Source organism: Oncorhynchus kisutch, linkage group LG17 (assembly GCF_002021735.2).
Source record: "Oncorhynchus kisutch isolate 150728-3 linkage group LG17, Okis_V2, whole genome shotgun sequence".
NCBI classification, from domain to species: domain Eukaryota; kingdom Metazoa; phylum Chordata; class Actinopteri; order Salmoniformes; family Salmonidae; genus Oncorhynchus; species Oncorhynchus kisutch.
The window spans coordinates 7,965,320-7,985,171 of NC_034190.2; the positions used below are offsets into that span (position 1 = coordinate 7,965,320).

General features: G+C 45.4%; 1 protein-coding gene across 1 annotated transcript in view; it reads right to left on the bottom strand.

Annotated features, from left to right (window-relative positions):
* Positions 1-18,141, bottom strand: part of LOC109885529 (gamma-aminobutyric acid type B receptor subunit 1) — a 165,722-nt gene extending 147,581 nt beyond the window's left edge. Inside the window, exons 1-2 of the mRNA XM_031794948.1 lie at positions 16,647-18,141; positions 3,330-3,464 (exon numbers count right to left, since the gene is read on the bottom strand). Of these exons, the coding sequence (XP_031650808.1) occupies positions 3,330-3,464; positions 16,647-16,916 (405 nt within the window). The 5' untranslated portion in view covers positions 16,917-18,141. The remainder of the gene's footprint in view (positions 1-3,329; positions 3,465-16,646) is intronic.
* Between the last annotated feature and the right edge of the window lie 1,711 nt (positions 18,142-19,852).

Sequence of the window (19,852 nt, forward strand, 5' to 3'; positions counted from 1 at the left end):
CTCTCTCCATCCTACTCTCTCCCTCTCTCTCTCTCCATCCTACTCTCTCTCTTCCTGTGCTTAGTCCAGAGCCCTTGGAATGCTTCCCTCCCTCAGCTAAATGGATCTGAGGTGTGTGCTTCTCTCTCTTCTCTCCCACTCTCTCTCTTTCTCTCTCTCTGTCTCTCAAATTCAAATTCAAGTTGCTTTATTGGCATGAAAAACATTGAAAAACATTGTGTCAATATAAAAATATAAAAAATAATAATATAAAATGGTAGTAAATAATAATACACAATTAAATACAAAAATAACAACAATCTGTCTGCCTGCCTGCCTGTCTGTCTGTCTGTCTGTCTGTCTGTCTGTCTGTCTGTCTGTCTGTCTGTCTGTCTGTCTGTCTGTCTGTCTGTCTGTCTGTCTGTCTGTCTGTCTGTCTGTCTGTCTGTCTGTCTACCTGTCTGTCTACCTGTCTGTCTGTCTGCCTGCCTGCCTGCCTGTCTGCCTGTCTGTCTGTCTATGTCTAGTTCAGAGCCCTTGCATTACTTCCCTCCCTCAGCTAAATGGACTAACTGGACCTCCCACTAGACACCACTAATCTGCTAGCTATGACTGTTCCGTTCGGTGATTTGGGTTCATCATATTTTATTAAAATGTGAACCAGCAAAAAAACAATAAACAATACAACGAACGAAAAGCGTCGTCGTGCAGAAATACATGCAACCAAACAAAGACAAGATCCCACAACTGAAGGTGGGAAAAAGGGCTGCCTAAGTATGATAGACGATAGACGGCTGCCTCTGATTGGGAACCATACTTGGCCAGCAAAGAAAATAAAACATAGATATACAAAAACTAGAGTACCCACCCCTAGTCACACCCTGACCTAACCAAAATATAGAGAATAAAGAGGGATCTCTAAGGTCAAGGTGTGACAATGACTCTGATTCAATCTCACTCTAGTGTATTGAAATACTTCAAGTGTTGTTGAAATTAAATTTAGACAATTCCCCCCAAATTGGGTTGAGGAAAATGTGTTAAGGAGATGTAGACAAACAGACACAGATTACATCAGTTTATAGACAGACAGACACATAGACAGACAGACATAGACAGACAGACACAGATTACATCAGTTTATAGACAGACAGACACATAGACAGACAGACATATAGGACAGACAGACATATAGACAGACAGACATAGACAGACAGACACAGATTACATCAGTTTATAGACAGACAGACACATAGACATACAGACATATAGGACAGACAGACATATAGACAGACAGACATAGACAGACAGACACAGATTACATCAGTTTATAGACAGACAGACACATAGACAGACAGACACAGATTACATCAGGTTATAGACAGACATATAGACAGACAGACACAGATTACATCAGGTTATAGACAGACAGACACATAGACAGACAGACATATAGGACAGACAGACATATAGACAGACAGACATATAGACAGACAGACATATAGACAGACAGACATATAGGACAGACAGACATATAGACAGACAGACATATAGACAGACAGACATATAGACAGACAGACATATAGACAGACAGACATATAGACAGACAGACATATAGACAGACAGACATATAGACAGACAGACATATAGACAGACAGACACATAGACAGACAGACATATAGACAGACAGACATATAGACAGACAGACATATAGACAGACAGACATATAGACAGACAGACATATAGACAGACAGACATATAGACAGACAGACATATAGACAGACAGACATATAGACAGACAGACATATAGGACAGACAGACATATAGACAGACAGACATATAGACAGACAGACATATAGACAGACAGACATATAGACAGACAGACATATAGACAGACAGACACATAGACAGACAGACATATAGACAGACAGACATATAGACAGACAGACATATAGACATATAGGACAGACAGACATATAGACAGACAGACATATAGACAGACATATAGACATATAGACAGACAGACATATAGACAGACAGACATATAGACAGACAGACATATAGACAGACAGACATATAGACAGACAGACACATAGACAGACAGACATATAGACAGACAGGACATATAGACAGACAGACATATAGACATATAGGACAGACAGACATATAGACAGACAGACATATAGACATATAGACAGACAGACATATAGACAGACAGACATATAGACAGACAGACATATAGACAGACAGACAGACATATAGACATATAGACAGACAGACATATAGACAGACAGACAGACATATAGACATATAGACAGACAGACATATAGACAGACAGGCATATAGACATATAGACAGACAGACATATAGACAGACAGACATATAGACATATAGGACAGACAGACATATAGACAGACAGACATATAGACAGACAGACATATAGACATATAGACAGACAGACATATAGACAGACAGACATATAGACAGACAGACATATAGACAGACAGACATATAGACAGACAGACATATAGACATATAGACAGACAGACATATAGACAGACAGACATATAGACAGACAGACATATAGACATATAGGACAGACAGACATATAGACAGACAGACATATAGACAGACAGACATATAGACATATAGACAGACAGACATATAGACAGACAGACATATAGACAGACAGACATATAGACAGACAGACATATAGACAGACAGACAGACATATAGACAGACAGACATATAGACATATAGACAGACAGACATATAGACAGACAGACATATAGACAGACAGGCACACTGTCACGTTCTGACCTTTATTTCCTTTGTTTTGTCATTATTTAGTATGGTCAGGGCGTGAGTTGGGGTGGGCAGTCTATGTGTGTTTTTCTATGTTGGGGTTTTGAGTTCGGCCTAGTATGGTTCTCAATCAGAGGCAGGTGTCGTTAGTTGCTTCTGATTGAGAAACATACTTAGGTAGCCTGGGTTCCACTGTTTGTTTGTGGGTGTTTGTTTCCGTGTGAGTGTTTGTTGCCACACGGTACTGTTTCGGTTTTCGTTCAGGTTTATTGTTTTGTATTTCATTATGTCTTAAAATAAACGCGCATTGGTCCTCCGATCCTTCTCGCTACTCCTCCTCAGAAGAGCAGGAAGAATGCCGTTACACACGCACACACACACACACACACACACACACACATACACACACACACATACACATACACATACACACACACACATACACACACACACACACACACACACACACACACACACACACACACACACACACACACACACACACACACACACACACACACACACACACACAGTAGAACCACACTCACCACTATAAGGTTCCACATGCGAGCGGCCTCGGCCACCAAAGTGGACACAGAGCTGCAGCCGGGCATCAGGACCATCTTGATGGGTTCGGTGTAGAGCAGGTCATACAGGAGCTTGGTGGCTTCACCTGGATCACACTGTAGGGAACAGAGGAAGACAGAAAGGCAGACTGTATATATGCTCCAAACTATTTCATGGTAAACCATCTAATCACACTGCATGTGGAACAGAGGAATAGTAAATAAAGGAGGAATAAGGGAGAGGGATAGAGACGGGGAATAAGGGAGAGGGATAGAGACGGGGAATAAGGGAGAGGGATAGAGACGGGGAATAAGGGAGAGGGATAGAGACGGGGAATAAGGGAGAGGGATAGAGACGGGGAATAAGGGAGAGGGATAGAGACGGGGAATAAGGGAGAGGGATAGAGACGGGGAATAAGGGAGAGGGATAGAGACGGGGAATAAGGGAGAGGGATAGAGACGGGGAATAAGGGAGAGGGATAGAGACGGGGAATAAGGGAGAGGGATAGAGACGGGGAATAAGGGAGAGGGATAGAGACGGGGAATAAGGGAGAGGGGTTTGAGAAGCGGAATAAGGGAGAGGGGTTGAGAAGCGGAATAAGATAGCGGAATAAGGGAAGGGGATAAGGGAGAGGGATAGAGACGGGGAATAAGGGAGAGGGATAGAGACGGGGAATAAGGGAGAGGGGTTGAGAAGCGGAATAAGGGAGAGGGATAGAGACGGGGAATAAGGGAGAGGGGTTGAGAAACAGAATAAGGGAGAGGGGTTGAGAAGCGGAATAAGATAGCGGAATAAGGGAAGGGGATAAGGGAGAGGGATAGAGACGGGGAATAAGGGAGAGGGGTAGAGACGGGGAATAAGGGAGAGGGTTGAGAAGCGGAATAAGGGAGAGGGATAGAGACGGGGAATAAGGGAGAGGGGTTGAGAAGTGGAATAAGGGAGAGGGGTTGAGAAGCGGAATAAGATAGCGGAATAAGGGAAGGGGATAAGGGAGAGGGATAGAGACGGGGAATAAGGGAGAGGGGTTGGGAAGCGGAATAAGGGAGAGGGGTTGAGAAGCAGAATAAGATAGCGGAATAAGAGAGAGGGATAGAGAAGGGGAATAAGGGAGAGGGGTAGATAAGCAGAGTAAGATAGCTGAATAAGAGAGAGGGATAGAGAAGGGGATAAGGGAGAGGGATAGAGACGGGGAATAAGGGAGAGGGATAGAGACGGGGAATAAGGGAGAGGGATAGAGAAGCGGAAGAAGGGAGAGGGGTTGAGAAGCGGAATAAGGGAGAGGGGTTGAGAAGCGGAATAAGGGAGAGGGGTTGAGAAGCGGAATAAGATAGCGGAATAAGGGAAGGGGATAAGGGAGAGGGATAGAGACAGGGAATAAGGGAGAGAGATAGAGAAGCAGAATAAGGGAGAGAGATAGAGAAGGGGAATAAGGGAGAGAGATAGAGGGGGAATAAGGGAGAGGGATAGAGGGGGAATAAGGGAGAGGGATAGAGGGGGGATTAGGGAGAGGGACAGAGGAGGGGAATAAGGGAGAGGAATAGAGAAGGGGAATTAGGGAGAGGGATGGAAGAGGGGGGAGTGGGTGAGGCAGAGGGGGAATAAATGAGAAAGAGGGAGATGGAGAAAGAGGGGAGAGGGAGAGGAGAAAGGGAGGGAGGGAGGGAGGGAGGAAGAGGGGTGAGGGAGAGGAGAAAGGGAGGTAGAAAGAGGGGAGAGGGAGAAAGAGGGGAGAGGGAGAGGAGAAAGGGGAGAGGGAGAAAGGGAGGGAGAAATAGGGGAGAGGGAGAGGAGCAAGGGAGGGAGAAAGAGGGGTGAGGGAGAGGTGAAAGGGAGAGGAGAAAGGGGAGAGGGAGAAAGAGGGGATAGGGAGAGATGAAAGGGGGGGAGAAAGAGGGGTAAGGGAGGGAGAAAGAGGGTGAGGGAGAGGTGAAAGGGAGGGAGAAAGAGGGGTGAGGGAGAGGTGAAAGGGAGGGAGAAAGAGGGGTGAGGGAGAGGTGAAAGGGAGGGAGAAAGAGGGTGAGGGAGAGGGTGAGGGAGTGTGGGGATAGAGAGATGAAGAGGAAGAGGTTGCAAGGGGAAAATGGGATAGAGGCTGTGGGGAGGTAGAGTGGGAAAGCAATGGGGGTAGAAGGGGAGGGAGGGAGGTATGGGGTGGAGAGAGGAGAGAGAGAGAGAGAGAGAGAGAGAGAGAGAGAGAGAGAGAGAAGTCGGTTTAGGGAGAAATTGAGGTAGACTGATTACATACGGCACCCCGCAAAAAAACATACAAGTGCTATTTGTATGTTAAACTGTGGAGAGATTGAGCGGGTCAGTGATTCATTTCACACTAGTCTGCACACAACAACACCAATAAACAGGAAGAGCCCAGAGACGAGGTGAGGCACATCCCAAGGACACCTGATATTGGCACACTATGCCCTATGTATGGCCCCATAGGGCTGTGGCCAAAAGTAACGCACTATCTATGGCCCTGCCCAAAAGTAGTCCACTATATAGGGAATAGGGCCCTGATCTAAAGTAGTGCACTATATAGGGGATAGGGCCCTGATCTAAAGTAGTGCACTATATAGGGAATAGGGCCCTGATCTAAAGTAGTGCACTATAATAGGGAAGAGGGCCCTGGTCTAAAGTAGTGCTCTATATAGGGAATAGGGCCCTGGTCTAAAGTAGTGCTCTATATAGGGAATAGGGCTCTGGTCTAAAGTAGTGGACTATATAGGGAATAGGGCTCTGGTCTAAAGTAGTGGACTATATAGGGAATAGGGCTCTGGTCTAAAGTAGTGCACTACATAGGGAATAGGGTGCCATTTGGGATGCATTCTGTGACTGCACCATTGAATAGTGCACTGGATCAAACAGTAGTCTCACTGGGAATATATTCTGGTCGACAGCAAATAGAGATAAATGACTTCAAACTGATTACACAGAGGAACCTGATTTTGTTTGATTTGTGTGATCGTACAAATTGAGTTAGCAGTGGGCCCGAGGCAACAGATTTCCTCCTTCCTTAACCACAGTGTTGCCTATAATCACAGAGTGCCAAATGGCATACTGTACTATTCCCTATATAGGGCACTACTTTAGACCAGAGCCCTATTCCCTATATAATGCACTACTTTAGACCAGAGCCCTATGGAACCCTATTCCCTATATAGTGCACTACTTTAGACCAGAGCCCTATGGAAGCCTATTCCCTATATAGTGCACTACTTTAGACCAGAACCCTATGGAACCCTATTCCCTATATAGTGCACTACTTTAGACCAGAGCCCTATGCACCCTGGTCAAAAGCAGTGCACTATACAGCATAGGCTCCCATTTAGGACGCAGACAATTCATTTTAATGAAGTGGGAGAAGTCAATGGTCAAATCCTCTAGCTAGTATATTCATGTATTCCTTTCGACAGTAAATCCCCTCCTCATGTCCACATTAAACCCATTCCACATGAAAGACACGCTTTCCACCGTAAAGCCCCTCATGTCCACACTAAACCCATTCCACATGAAAGACACGCTTTCCACCGTAAAGCCCCTCATGTCCACACTAAACCCATTCCACATGAAAGACACGCTTTCCACCGTAAAGCCCCTCATGTCCACACTAAACCCATTCCACATGAAAGACACGCTTTCCACCGTAAAGCCCCTCATGTCCACACTAAACCCATTCCACATGAAAGACACGCTTTCCACCGTAAAGCCCCTCATGTCCACACTAAACCCATTCCACATGAAAGACACGCTTTCCACCGTAAAGCCCCTCATGTCCACACTAAACCCATTCCACATGAAAGACACGCTTTCCACCGTAAAGCCCCTCATGTCCACACTAAACCCATTCCACATGAAAGACACGCTTTCCACCGTAAAGCCCCTCATGTCCACACTAAACTAATTCCACATGAAAGACACGCTTTCCACCGTAAAGCCCCTCATGTCCACACTAAACCCATTCCACATGAAAGACACGCTTTCCACCGTAAAGCCCCTCATGTCCACACTAAACCCATTCCACATGAAAGACACGCTTTCCACCGTAAAGCCCCTCATGTCCACACTAAACCCATTCCACATGAAAGACACGCTTTCCACCGTAAAGCCCCTCATCATGTCCACACTAAACCCATTCCACATGAAAGACACATCAGTAATGTGACATCATTGGGCCCAATTATGACCAAGGGGAAGGGTTAAACTGACTGCAAAAATGTATCCCCAAATGACACCTTATTCCCTAAACCTACACAGTGTCCAAAGTATAGCAATTTATAAGGAATAGAGTGGTATTTGGGATACAGGCCAAGGCGAGCCTACACGTGATTGAGATGAGTTTTGTTTGGCACGCTGGTCAATAGTAAGCACTCCAAATAAGAAATGGAAGAGCTAACCCCACCCACCCAGTCACAATCAGTTCAGGCTAACCCCACCCACCCAGTCACAATCAGTTCAGGCTAACCCCACCCACCCAGTCACAATCAGTTCAGGCTAACCCCACCCACCCAGTCACAATCAGTTCAGGCTAACCCCACCCACCCAGTCACAATCAGTTCAGGCTAACCCCACCCACCCAGTCACAATCAGTTCAGACTAACCCCACCCACCCAGTCACAATCAGTTCAGACTAACCCCACCCACCCAGTCACAATCAGTTCAGACTAACCCCACCCACCCAGTCACAATCAGTTCAGGCTAACCCCACCCACCCAGTCACAATCAGTTCAGACTAACCCCACCCACCCAGTCACAATCAGTTCAGGCTAACCCCACCCACCCAGTCACAATCAGTTCAGACTAACCCCACCCACCCAGTCACAATCAGTTCAGACTAACCCACCCACCCAGTCACAATCAGTTCAGACTAACCCCACCCACCCAGTCACAATCAGTTCAGACTAACCCCACCCACCCAGTCACAATCAGTTCAGACTAACCCCACCCACCCAGTCACAATCAGTTCAGACTAACCCCACCCACCCAGTCACAATCAGTTCAGACTAACCCCACCCACCCAGTCACAATCAGTTCAGACTAACCCCACCCACCCAGTCACAATCAGTTCAGGCTAACCCCACCCACCCAGTCACAATCAGTTCAGGCTAACCCCACCCACCCAGTCACAATCAGTTCAGGCTAACCCCACCCACCCAGTCACAATCAGTTCAGGTTAACCCCACCCACCCAGTCACAATCAGTTCAGACTAACCCCACCCAGTCACAATCAGTTCAGACAAACCCCACCCACCCAGTCGCAATCAGTTCAGACTAACCCCACCCACCCAGTCACAATCAGTTCAGACTAACCCCACCCACCCAGTCACAATCAGTTCAGGCTAACCCCACCCACCCAGTCACAATCAGTTCAGGCTAACCCCACCCACCCAGTCACAATCAGTTCAGACTAACCCCACCCACCCAGTCACAATCAGTTCAGACTAACCCCACCCACCCAGTCACAATCAGTTCAGGCTAACCCCACCCACCCAGTCACAATCAGTTCAGGCTAACCCCACCCACCCAGTCACAATCAGTTCAGGCTAACCCCACCCACCCAGTCACAATCAGTTCAGACTAACCCCACCCACCCAGTCACAATCAGTTCAGACTAACCCCACCCACCCAGTCACAATCAGTTCAGACTAACCCCACCCCACCCAGTCACAATCAGTTCAGACTAACCCCACCCACCCAGTCACAATCAGTTCAGGTTAACCCCACCCACCCAGTCACAATCAGTTCAGACTAACCCCACCCACCCAGTCACAATCAGTTCAGACTAACCCCACCTACCCAGTCACAATCAGTTCAGACTAACCCCACCCACCTAGTCACAATCAGTTCAGACTAACCCCACCCACCCAGTCACAATCAGTTCAGACTAACCCCACCCACCCAGTCACAATCAGTTCAGACTAACCCCAACCACCCAGTCACAGTCAGTTCAGACTAACCCCACCCACCCAGTCACAATCAGTTCAGGTTAACCCCACCCACCCAGTCACAATCAGTTCAGACTAACCCCACCCACCCAGTCACAATCAGTTCAGACTAACCCCACCCACCCAGTCACAATCAGTTCAGACTAACCCCACCCACCCAGTCAAATTCAGTTCAGACTAACCCCACCGACCCAGTCACAATCAGTTCAGACTAACCCCACCCACCCAGTCACAATCAGTTCAGACTAACCCCACCCACCCAGTCACAATCAGTTCAGACTAACCCCACCCACCCAGTCACAATCAGTTCAGACTAACCCCACCCAGTCACAATCAGTTCAGACTAACCCCACCCACCCAGTCACAATCAGTTCAGACTAACCCCACCCAGTCACAATCAGTTCAGGCTAACCCCACCCAGTCACAATAAGTTCAGACTAACCCCACCCACCCAGTCACAATCAGTTCAGGTTTACCCCACCCACCCAGTCACAATAAGTTCAGACTAACCCCACCCAGTCACAATCTTCTCAGACAAACCCCACCCAGTCACAATCAGTTCAGACTAACCCCACCCAGTCACAATCAGTTCAGACAAACCCCACCCACCCAGTCACAATCAGTTCAGACTAACCCCACCCACCCAGTCACAATCAGTTCAGACTAACCCCACCCACCCAGTCACAATCAGTTCAGACTAACCCCACCGACCCAGTCACAATCAGTTCAGACTAACCCCACCCAGTCACAATCAGTTCAGACTAACCCCACCCACCCAGTCACAATCAGTTCAGACTAAACCCACCCAGTCACAATCAGTTCAGACAAACCCCACCCACCCAGTCACAATCAGTTCAGACTAACCCCACCCAGTCACAATCAGTTCAGGCATGCCTGTTTATTCTGAGTCAGTGGCGTGTTTGAGGCTCGTTGAGTCAGTGACATGTTTGGCTCGTTGAGTCAGTGGCGTGTTTGGCTCGTTGAGTCAGTGACGTGTTTGGGGCCATTTTCAAGTCTTGACATAGATTTTGAAGCTGATTTATGTCATAACTGTAACTGGGCCACTCAGGAACATTCAATATCATCTTGGTAAGCAACTCCAGTGTATATTTGTCCTTGTGTTTTAGGTTATTGTCCTGCTGAAAGGTGAATTTGTCTCCCAGTGTCTGTTGGACAGCAGACTGAACCAGGTTTTCCTCTAGGAATATGCGTGTGCTTAGCTCTATTTTTATCAACAAAAAACTCTGTAGTCCTTGCTGATGACAAGCACGCCCATAACATGATGCAGCCACCACCATGGTTGAAAATATGAAGAGTGGTACTCACTGATGTGTTGTATTGGATTTGCCCCAAACATATTGCTTTGTGTTCAGGACATACAGTTCATTTCTTTGCCACATTTTTTGCAGTTTTACTTTCTTGCCTTATTGCAAACAGGATGCATGTTTTGGAATATTTGTATTCTGTAGAGGTTTCCTTCTTTCACTGTCAAGTAGGTTAGTATTGTAGAGTAACTACAATGTTGTTGATCCATCATCAGTTTTTTCCTATCAAAGCCATTCAACTTTTTAAAGTCACCATTGGCATCATGATGAAATCCCTGCGCAGTTTCCTTCCTCACCGGCAACTGAGTTAGGAAGGATGCTTGTATCTTTGTCGTGACTGGGTGTATGCTCAAGGGATATTCCATGTCTGCTTTACCAATAGGTGCTCTTCTTTGCGAGACATTGGAAAACCTCAGTGATCTTTGTGGTTCAATCTGTGTTTGAAATTGAATGCTCGACTGAGGGACCTTACAGGGAGTCCATGCAACTTATTATGTGACTTGAAAAAGTTAATTCTTACTTCTGAACGTATTTAGACTTGCCATAACAAAGGTGTTTAATACCCATTAACTCAATACATTTCAGATTTTCATGCTTTATTCATTTGTCTAATAAATTGAAAGACATAGTTCCATTTTGACAACAAAATGTAGAAAAAAGTCAAGGGGTGTGAATACTTTCTGAAGGAACTGTGTACATATACCTGTAGAGGTTTGTGAGGGTCTTAGAGGCCAAGCCAAACTCCTTCAGCCTCCTGAGGTTGAAGAGGTGCTGTTGCACCTTCTTCACCACACTGTCTACGTGAAGGGACCACATTTCAGGTCGTCAGTGATGTGCACGCTGAGGACCTTCAAGCTTTTGACCCTCTCCACTGCAGCCTCCTCGATGTGGATGGGGGTATGCTTTCTCTGCTGTCTCCTGTCGTCCCCGATCAGCTCTTTCATTTTGTTGATGTTGAAGGAAAGGTTATTTTCCTGGCACCATTCCGCCAGGGCTCTCACCTCTTCCTTGTAGACTGTCTCATCATTGTTGGTAATCAGGCCTACCACTGTTGTGTTGTCAGCAAACTTGCTGATTGAGTTGGAGATGTGCGTGGCCACACAGTCATGGGTGATTAGGGAGTACAGGAGGGGGCTGAGCACGCACCCCTGTGGGGCCCCTGTGTTGAGGATCAGCTTGGCAGATGTGTTGTTGCCTACCTTCACCACTTGGGGTCGGCCCGTCAGGAAATCCAGGACCCAGTTGCACAGGGAAGGATTCATAGAGTGTAAAACATATGGAACGAAGCCATCGATGACATCACTCCATTGTTTCCTATGAGAGTGCTCAGTGGCGCAGTTGATGATCAGGAAGTGTCATTTCAGCGTTTTGACCATCTTGCTACATGGAGGAGATTTTGGAAACATTGCATGTGCAGTTTGAGCTCCTCTAGGAAGTGACGTTGCAAGCCAGCTCAGTCCTGCCTCCTCTCATAGAGTATGTCAAGTTGACAGGCAACCGATTTACTGCAGGCTGCCATTATACAGTAAGTTATCCTTATAACTTTGTCTGTGTGTGATTTTTAAGTAATTGGTTCAACGACATACATCTGGTGAAATAGAATTATTGGTAACATGATTGTGTTAAAAAAAAAAATATATATATATATATATATATATATATATCTACATGAATATTGACCACGAAGATTGCCATTTCCCCATTCACTATAATGGGGGATCCTGTTTTCTGTAGACAATGCCTCCAGTACCGCGGTCGGCCTTCAACTTTAAATCGTCAATGCGAGGGGGCAGTCGTTCTCCCCTGGTTCAGACCCAGGATCCTGAGCTTAGTGATGAGCTTGGAAGGCACTATGGTGTTGAAGGCTGAGCTGTAGTCGATGAACAGCATTCTTACATAGTGGGAACAACATCCTCTTTGCACTTCCTGATAAACCCAGTTCCCGAGTAAGTGTATACATCGATACTATGCTCAGAGGCGACCCGGAACATTTCCCAGTCCACATGATCAAAACAATCTTGAAGCACAGATTCCAATTGGTGAGACCAACGTTGAACAGTACTTACCACAGGTGCTTCCTGTTTAAGTTTCTGCGTATAGGTGGGGAGGAGCATAATGGAGGCGTGATCTGATTTTCCGAAAGTAGGGCAGGGGAGGTGCAAAGCAGTGACGATGACCGAAGACAATTAACTCGGGAGGTAATGCCGTTAGTATTTCATGGTGAAGTATTCCAGATCGGGAGAACAAAATGACTGTTTGTATTTTACCACAATCCCACCATGAGTTGTTAATCATGAAACAACCCCTCTGCTTCTTTCACAGAGGGTTCTTTCTTCCTGTCCGCACAATGGAAGGAGAACCCCACTGGCTGAATGGACACGGACAATATGTCCGGAGAGAGTCGTGATTCCGTAAAACTGAGTATTTCACAGTCCCTGATGTCTCTCTGGAAGGAGATCCTCGCCCTGACCTTGTCTACTTTATTGTCCAGGGACTGAACCTTAGCGAGTAATATACTCTGAAGTGGTGGATGGTATGCACACTGCCTGAGTCTGACTAGGGCCCCACTTCTTCTTCTTCTCTGGCATCAGCGTTTTGGTGTAGCCCTGGGGATGAATAGAGCTGCCTCGGGTACAAACAATGAATCTAGGTCAGAGAAAGCACATTTCTGCTCAATTTTTGGTGAGTGACCCGAGATCTAATGTCCAAAAGTTATTTTTTGCTGTAGATAATAATACAAGAAACTTTCTGAGCAAATCATGTAAAAAAACGAATAGCACACACAAAAAATAAACACTGCAAAGTTTGGCAGTTTGGGAGTTATAAACAGGGAGACCCGGTCTTTCGGTGCCATCCATGAACTGTGCAGCTGGGGCCTAACGCATCAAATCAAGTGAACCCAACAACACACACACACACACACACATAGCCTACAGAGAGAGAAAAAAACTGTCAGCACAAACTATGTAGATATGTTTGTATTTTCAACTGTTTAGTATTGAGCACCTCTGCTTGCCTGAGTGAGGGGCTGAGACAGAGCGAGACAGAGAGATGCACAGGCACTATGAAGCGTGCCAAATGCAGTCATTGACTTTCAGGATTTTTTAGAACGCTCCGAATGTTAAGAGTTCTACAGACTCCCGAAAGGAATGGCAAGCAGCTGTTAAATATTTGGATGAAGTATCAGCGATATTGTAAAGACTCATCTGGACTGGAACAGCACAATTATTTTCCTTCACAGTGAGGCGTAGACTTTCCATTATTCAAATGAATAGGCTAGAGATGAACACTTTATAAATATATAATCGAGTTCATTCTCAAGTATTGACTATTTGAAAATGGCTTGACAGTGCAGGGTTCCTTTAAATATATCAGATGATTTTATAGGGGGTCAATCCCGTCAAGAAGTCAATCCCGTCAATAAAACAAAACCGCTTATAAACCATCACTTAAGTGTTGCTGACAGATGGGTTACAATGAAGGCTATGGAGGCCTGGTGTGGAGAGAGGGAGAAAGAGAGAGCGACAGAGAGATTTACAGGCGTTTTGATGAAGGTAATGGAGGCCTGGTGTGGAGAGAGAGATAAAGAGAGAGCGACAGAGAGATTTACAGGCGTTTTGATGAAGGTAATGGAGGCCTGGTGTGGAGAGAGAGAGAAAGAGAGAGCGACAGAAAGATTCACAGGCGTTTTGATGAAGGTAATGGAGGCCTGGTGTGGAGAGAGAGAGAAAGAGAGCGCGACAGAGAGATTCACAGGCGTTTTGATGAAGGTAATGGAGGCCTGGTGTGGAGGTTAAACCCAATCCATCCTACACTCACGAATAAAACTTAATCATCCTACACTTAGAAATAAAACTCCATCCATCCTAAACTTAGAGATAAATGCAGCCTTTTGGACATGTTTTCTTGTAAATCCTCATTGCTAATGCTCGCCATCTAAATCTAACCTTATGTCCATGAATAGGTTTTGGAGAACGTTGCCCTCCTTTTTACTATCAAATCAAATAAATGTCTGTGTAAACAAAAAGATCCACTAATCCAGAGCGATACACATGGTGAGTGTTCTCAATTATTCTAACCCCTCCCTACATAGTGCACTTATTTTCACAAGATTGCAATGGGCCCTACAGTTCATAGTGCACTACTTTTCACCAGTCCTATGGGCCCTACAGTTCATAGTGCCCTCCCATTTTGGGAAGCAGAACAGGCAGATCCGTCAGAGCTCTGGTCTGCGAGAGGTCAACTTTCACCTCATCATGCAGCTGACCTGGAAGACACTTGGGCGTGCTGTGTGTGGCTGTGTAAGTGCCTATGATGGATGACTGCCCCAAACAAAGGCACTTCTTACATTTGGCTAACTACGCTGAACACTCAATAGGAGCTTACCGCAACAGGCAGGCTCACATCACCTTGCCATCCATCTGTTGCTCTGTTCAAGCAACGATAGTAAGCGCACAATCTTTCCCTTTTCTTGGAGAGAAATCTGTAGCTCTCTGTTTGTATGAACCGCAGTCGTCTTGGTTACTGTTGTTATGCCAACCTCTAACCACCCCCCCCCCTTCTCCCTTTCTACCCCCCCCCCCCCCCCCCCCCCCCCCCCAGTCTTTTGAAGTGGGGTTCCAATGCAGAGCAGTTACAACCAATCAGAGCAATGCTCTTAGCAACACCAGCCAGTCACAGTGCATTTAACTATTTCCAGACTGTGAGTGTGGTGTGTTGGCATCTCTCTCCCATGATGTGGAGGAGGGACGCAGGTGGGAAGGAGAGGCAGAATGGTAGAGAGAGAGAGAGAGAGAGAGAGAGAGAGTCCAATACTCCTAAACATATTATGCACTCTGTCTGAATATTCTGTTTATTGTTGTCAGCACTAGCAATTTCACCAGTAATTGTATTTGAATAAAGGTGTTTCTGATTCTATTGAATAGAATAACAGAGGCTACATAATGATGACCAATGCTTCTACTGAGTGATTTTAGCCCGTCTTAAAGAACATGAATCAAAGATACAGTCTATTGGCGCTCATTAAAAAAATAATGACTGAGGAATTCACAGAGGACAGTTTATTATCCCAATTATGGGATTGCACGCATGACAGATGCAGGCATGACAGATTGCACGCATGACAGCTTGCACACATACAGACTTGGTATTCATATTACACAAAATATAGGCAAGACAAAGTTGTGATAAAAGCAAGCCATTATGACACAATGCTGTTCTACAATACGAATAACGTTCCAGTCTGAATTATTAACACAACCATAAAAACCACGTAAATCAGACACTTTGGATGTTTACACAGAAATCATGCAGTCAATGCATCAACCTTACATTCCTATTACAAGTTGTTATACCTGTAGGAACTTAAAGTGCACTTTGCCTATAGCTTAGCCTAGGCTACTCACCATGCTATTTAGTGTATCAGGCTAGGCTACTCACCATGCTATTTAGTGCATCAGGCTAGGCTAGGCTACTCACCATGCTATTTAGTGTATCAGGCTAGGCTACTCACCATGTTATTTAGTGTATCAGGCTAGGCTAGGCTACTCACCATGCTATTTAGTGTATCAGGCTAGGCTAGGCTACTCACCATGCTATTTAGTGTATCAGGCTAGGCTACTCACCATGCTATTTAGTGTATCAGGCTAGGCTAGGCAACTCATCATGCTATTTAGTGTATCAGGCTAGGCTACTCACCATGCTATTTAGTGTATCAGGCTAGGCTACTCACCATGCTATTTAGTGTATCAGGCTAGGCTACTCACCATGCTATTTAGTGTATCAGGCTAGGCTACTCACCATGCTATTTAGTGTATCAGGCTAGGCTACTCACCATGCTATTTAGTGTATCAGGCTAGGCTACTCGCCATGCTATTTAGTGTATCAGGCTTGGCTACTCGCCATGCTATTTAGTGTATCAGGCTAGGCTACTCACCATGCTATTTAGTGTATCAGGCTAGGCTACTCACCATGCTATTTAGTGTATCAGGCTAGGCTACTCACCATGCTATTTAGTGTATCAGGCTAGGCTACTCACCATGCTATCGTAGTGGATCAGTTCCAGCTCGTACTCCGGCAGTATATCCGTTCTCTTGTTCACCAAGTCGAGGGCCATCTGAGCGGAAGGGAGGCATGCTTGGCCCCCGGGCCAGCCTCCGCTCATCGGGAAGAGGGCACCGATGTAGAGCTTCTTCTTGCCTAGAGCCGGGCAGGACCAAGAGAGGAGTAAAGTCAGCGAGGCAAAGATCAGTGTCTGGCCGATGATGGAGCGTCGAACCTCGGGTAGACTTTGACAGGACACCGCCATGTTGGAAGTTTTAGAGTCTCAGAAACTTGTTTTGAAAGATGTATGCTGCTTATGTTTGAGAATTGTCTTGGTGACTAATTCTCCTCTGATATTGTTCTGCTGTAGCTGTGTCAAGAACTCTTGAAAGTTGCGTGTTTTGTCAAGACAAAATTAACTATTTATATCCCTCATTAAATAGCCAACCTATCTCAACACTAGTTCTGCTGAAGGGTAACTTTGGTTTTGGTCTGTAAATAAATGGAACTGTTAAGTCTGAGCAACCTACTCAAAATGCTGTTTTTCTGCCTCTAAATGATTCTTCCTCTGTCTACACTCAACACGTGTTGGTCTCGGGACAATATTATGAGACAAATCATAATATTAACGAGACAAATCCATAGACTATAGACTATAAATCAAGTCGGTTGGATATAATTTGCAGGTAGACGGGTATCCTCTTGCCATTTAGCGCAATCAATAGCTAACCGGCTGAAAGTTATGTAAACATTAACAGAAACAGATGTCAATTAACAGCACACGTAGGTCAGACGTCTCTTAATTCCACTTGCTCTCTCGATATCAATAACAGGTAAGAAAACGTTGCATAAGAGAATGATTTGTAGTTTGTCCTCCGCTTCCGACCATACTTTGGTTCAGTATAGCGCTGTCCAGGGCACTGAAATAAAACGAGTAACTTAGCGCTGTCCAGGGTACTGAAATAAAACGAGTGATTTAGCGCTGTTGCAAATATTCCGATAACATAAAGTCTCTGGGGAAAAAAATGTAGATGGTGAAATAATTTAGAGATAAATAGCAATAAATCCGATGGTAACCTATACTGTTCAACAGTGGTCCTTTTAGATATTCGTCTGTCCTTGCCCTATCCAATTCCTACAGACTCACTGCTCTCCCCGAAAGATATTGCACTATGATATAATTAATGCGCACGTTAGGTAGTGTACACGTAGTGTAGGATTGACCGCGGCAAAACATAAACATGTCACATTCGTCTATTCCTACCAGCTCCTCTCTCCCTCTCCTGTCTATTAACGATGTACGTGGCGTTGTATCTGCATGCCGGAATTGTAAACGACAGGTAAGCAGATGACGAGAGTCGAACCCGGCTACCCTTCAGCAGTTAAAACAACAACACAAACAGTCATGGTAGCAAGCAGCAGGGTAAATGTTAAAGCAAACAGGTTCCCGAGCATAATTTATTTTTCGTTGACTGCAGCAGAGAGTGTGAGATAATACAGTGTTCCAGGTTTACAGAGCACAGAGAGAGGGAGGGGAAGAGAGAGAGAGAGAGAGAGAGAGAGAGAGAGAGAGGGAGGGAGGGAGGGAGGGAGGGAGGGAGGGAGGGAGGGAGGGAGGGGAGGGAGGGGAGGGAGGGAGGGAGGGGGTTGTTCTGCTCGATCCCTCTCCATTTCATAAACCACTTTGAATTTGCAATCCCTTAACTGAGCCTTTCATTTATCTCTACTTTCTCCCCCTTTCTTCCCTCAGCCAACTACACACTACACTCCGTCTTTCTTCCTGTTCTCGCTCTCATTCAGACCTCTCCACTACTGTGCTGCCTATCTACGCTCTTCTAGCTAGATGCAAATATTTTAATTACAAATGTCAAGTCATTATCAAAGTAGACCATGGATTCTCTCATTCCTCTGCACTTCTCCATTTATTATCTCTCTCTGTCTCTCTGTCTATCTCTCTCTCTCTCTGTCTCTGTCTCTGTCTCTGTCTCTGTCTCTGTCTCTGTCTCTGTCTCTCTCTCTCTCTCTCTCTGTCTCTGTCTCTCTCTCTCTCTTTTCCCTTACATCTTCCAGTCACACCAATACCAATCTCAGTGTGTTGAGTGTGTGTAATAATGTATTAACACATTCATGTTTCTTGTTCCTTTGTTCCTCTCTCTTACTTTCTTCATCGCTCTTTCTCTCCATTTCTCTAGAAGCCAGCCAAGATGCTTTACGGCAACTTTCCTTCAATCTTCCCTTGCAGCATGATACCATATCTATTTCTACCATGTCTATTTCTACCATATCTCTTTCTACCATATCTCTTTTTATCTCTTTTTCGGCTTGATCTCTATCTCTGTCTGCTTGATCTCTATCTCTCTGTCTGCTTGATCTGGATTTCTCTGTCTTCTTGATCTCTATCTCTCGGTCTGCTTGATCTCTATCTCTGCCTGCTTGATCTCTATCTCTGTCTGCATGATCTCTATCTCTCTGTCTGCTTGATCTCTATATCTCTGTCTGCATGATCTCTATCGCTCTGTCTGCTTGATCTCTATATCTCTGCCTGTTTGATCTCTATCTCTCTGTCTGCTTGATCTCTATATTTCTGTCTGCTTGATCTATATATTTCTGTCTGCTTGATCTCTTTATCTCTGTCTGCATGATCTCTATCTCTCTGTCTGCATGATCTCTATCTCTCTATCTCTCATATCTCTCTCTCTCGATATGTTTTCCCATCTCTCCATCTTTCCATTTCTCCCGGATGCTTCATACTTCATGCTTGTTAGAAAGCTGTGTGTCTTGCCCTCCTACTCCCCATAGTCATTCCTTCTCCTCTTCTCTTAATAACCTCTGTCTCTCCATAACCTCCTCCTCTTCTCTTAATGTTACGACTTCCGCCAAAGTTGGTCCCTCTCCTTGTTCGTCACCGACTTTCTAGCCATCGCCTATGTCGCCCCATGTCCTTGTGGGTAATTGTTTCTTGTAGTGCTTATGCAACGGTATGATGGTATTTACTGGGTTTTGTTTGACCCATTTATGTTATTAACCTTAAGAACAGCAGAGCCACTTGTACATGTTCAAATCAGACCAGAATGTAAATTAATACTAATTGTACTGTCAAAGAAAACAAGCATACACATGATAGTGTTCTGGGGAGTTTTGAGCGCTGTACACCTTAGTGCCCAATACATTTAACTGACGTTTTGCTGCAAAGCTGATTAG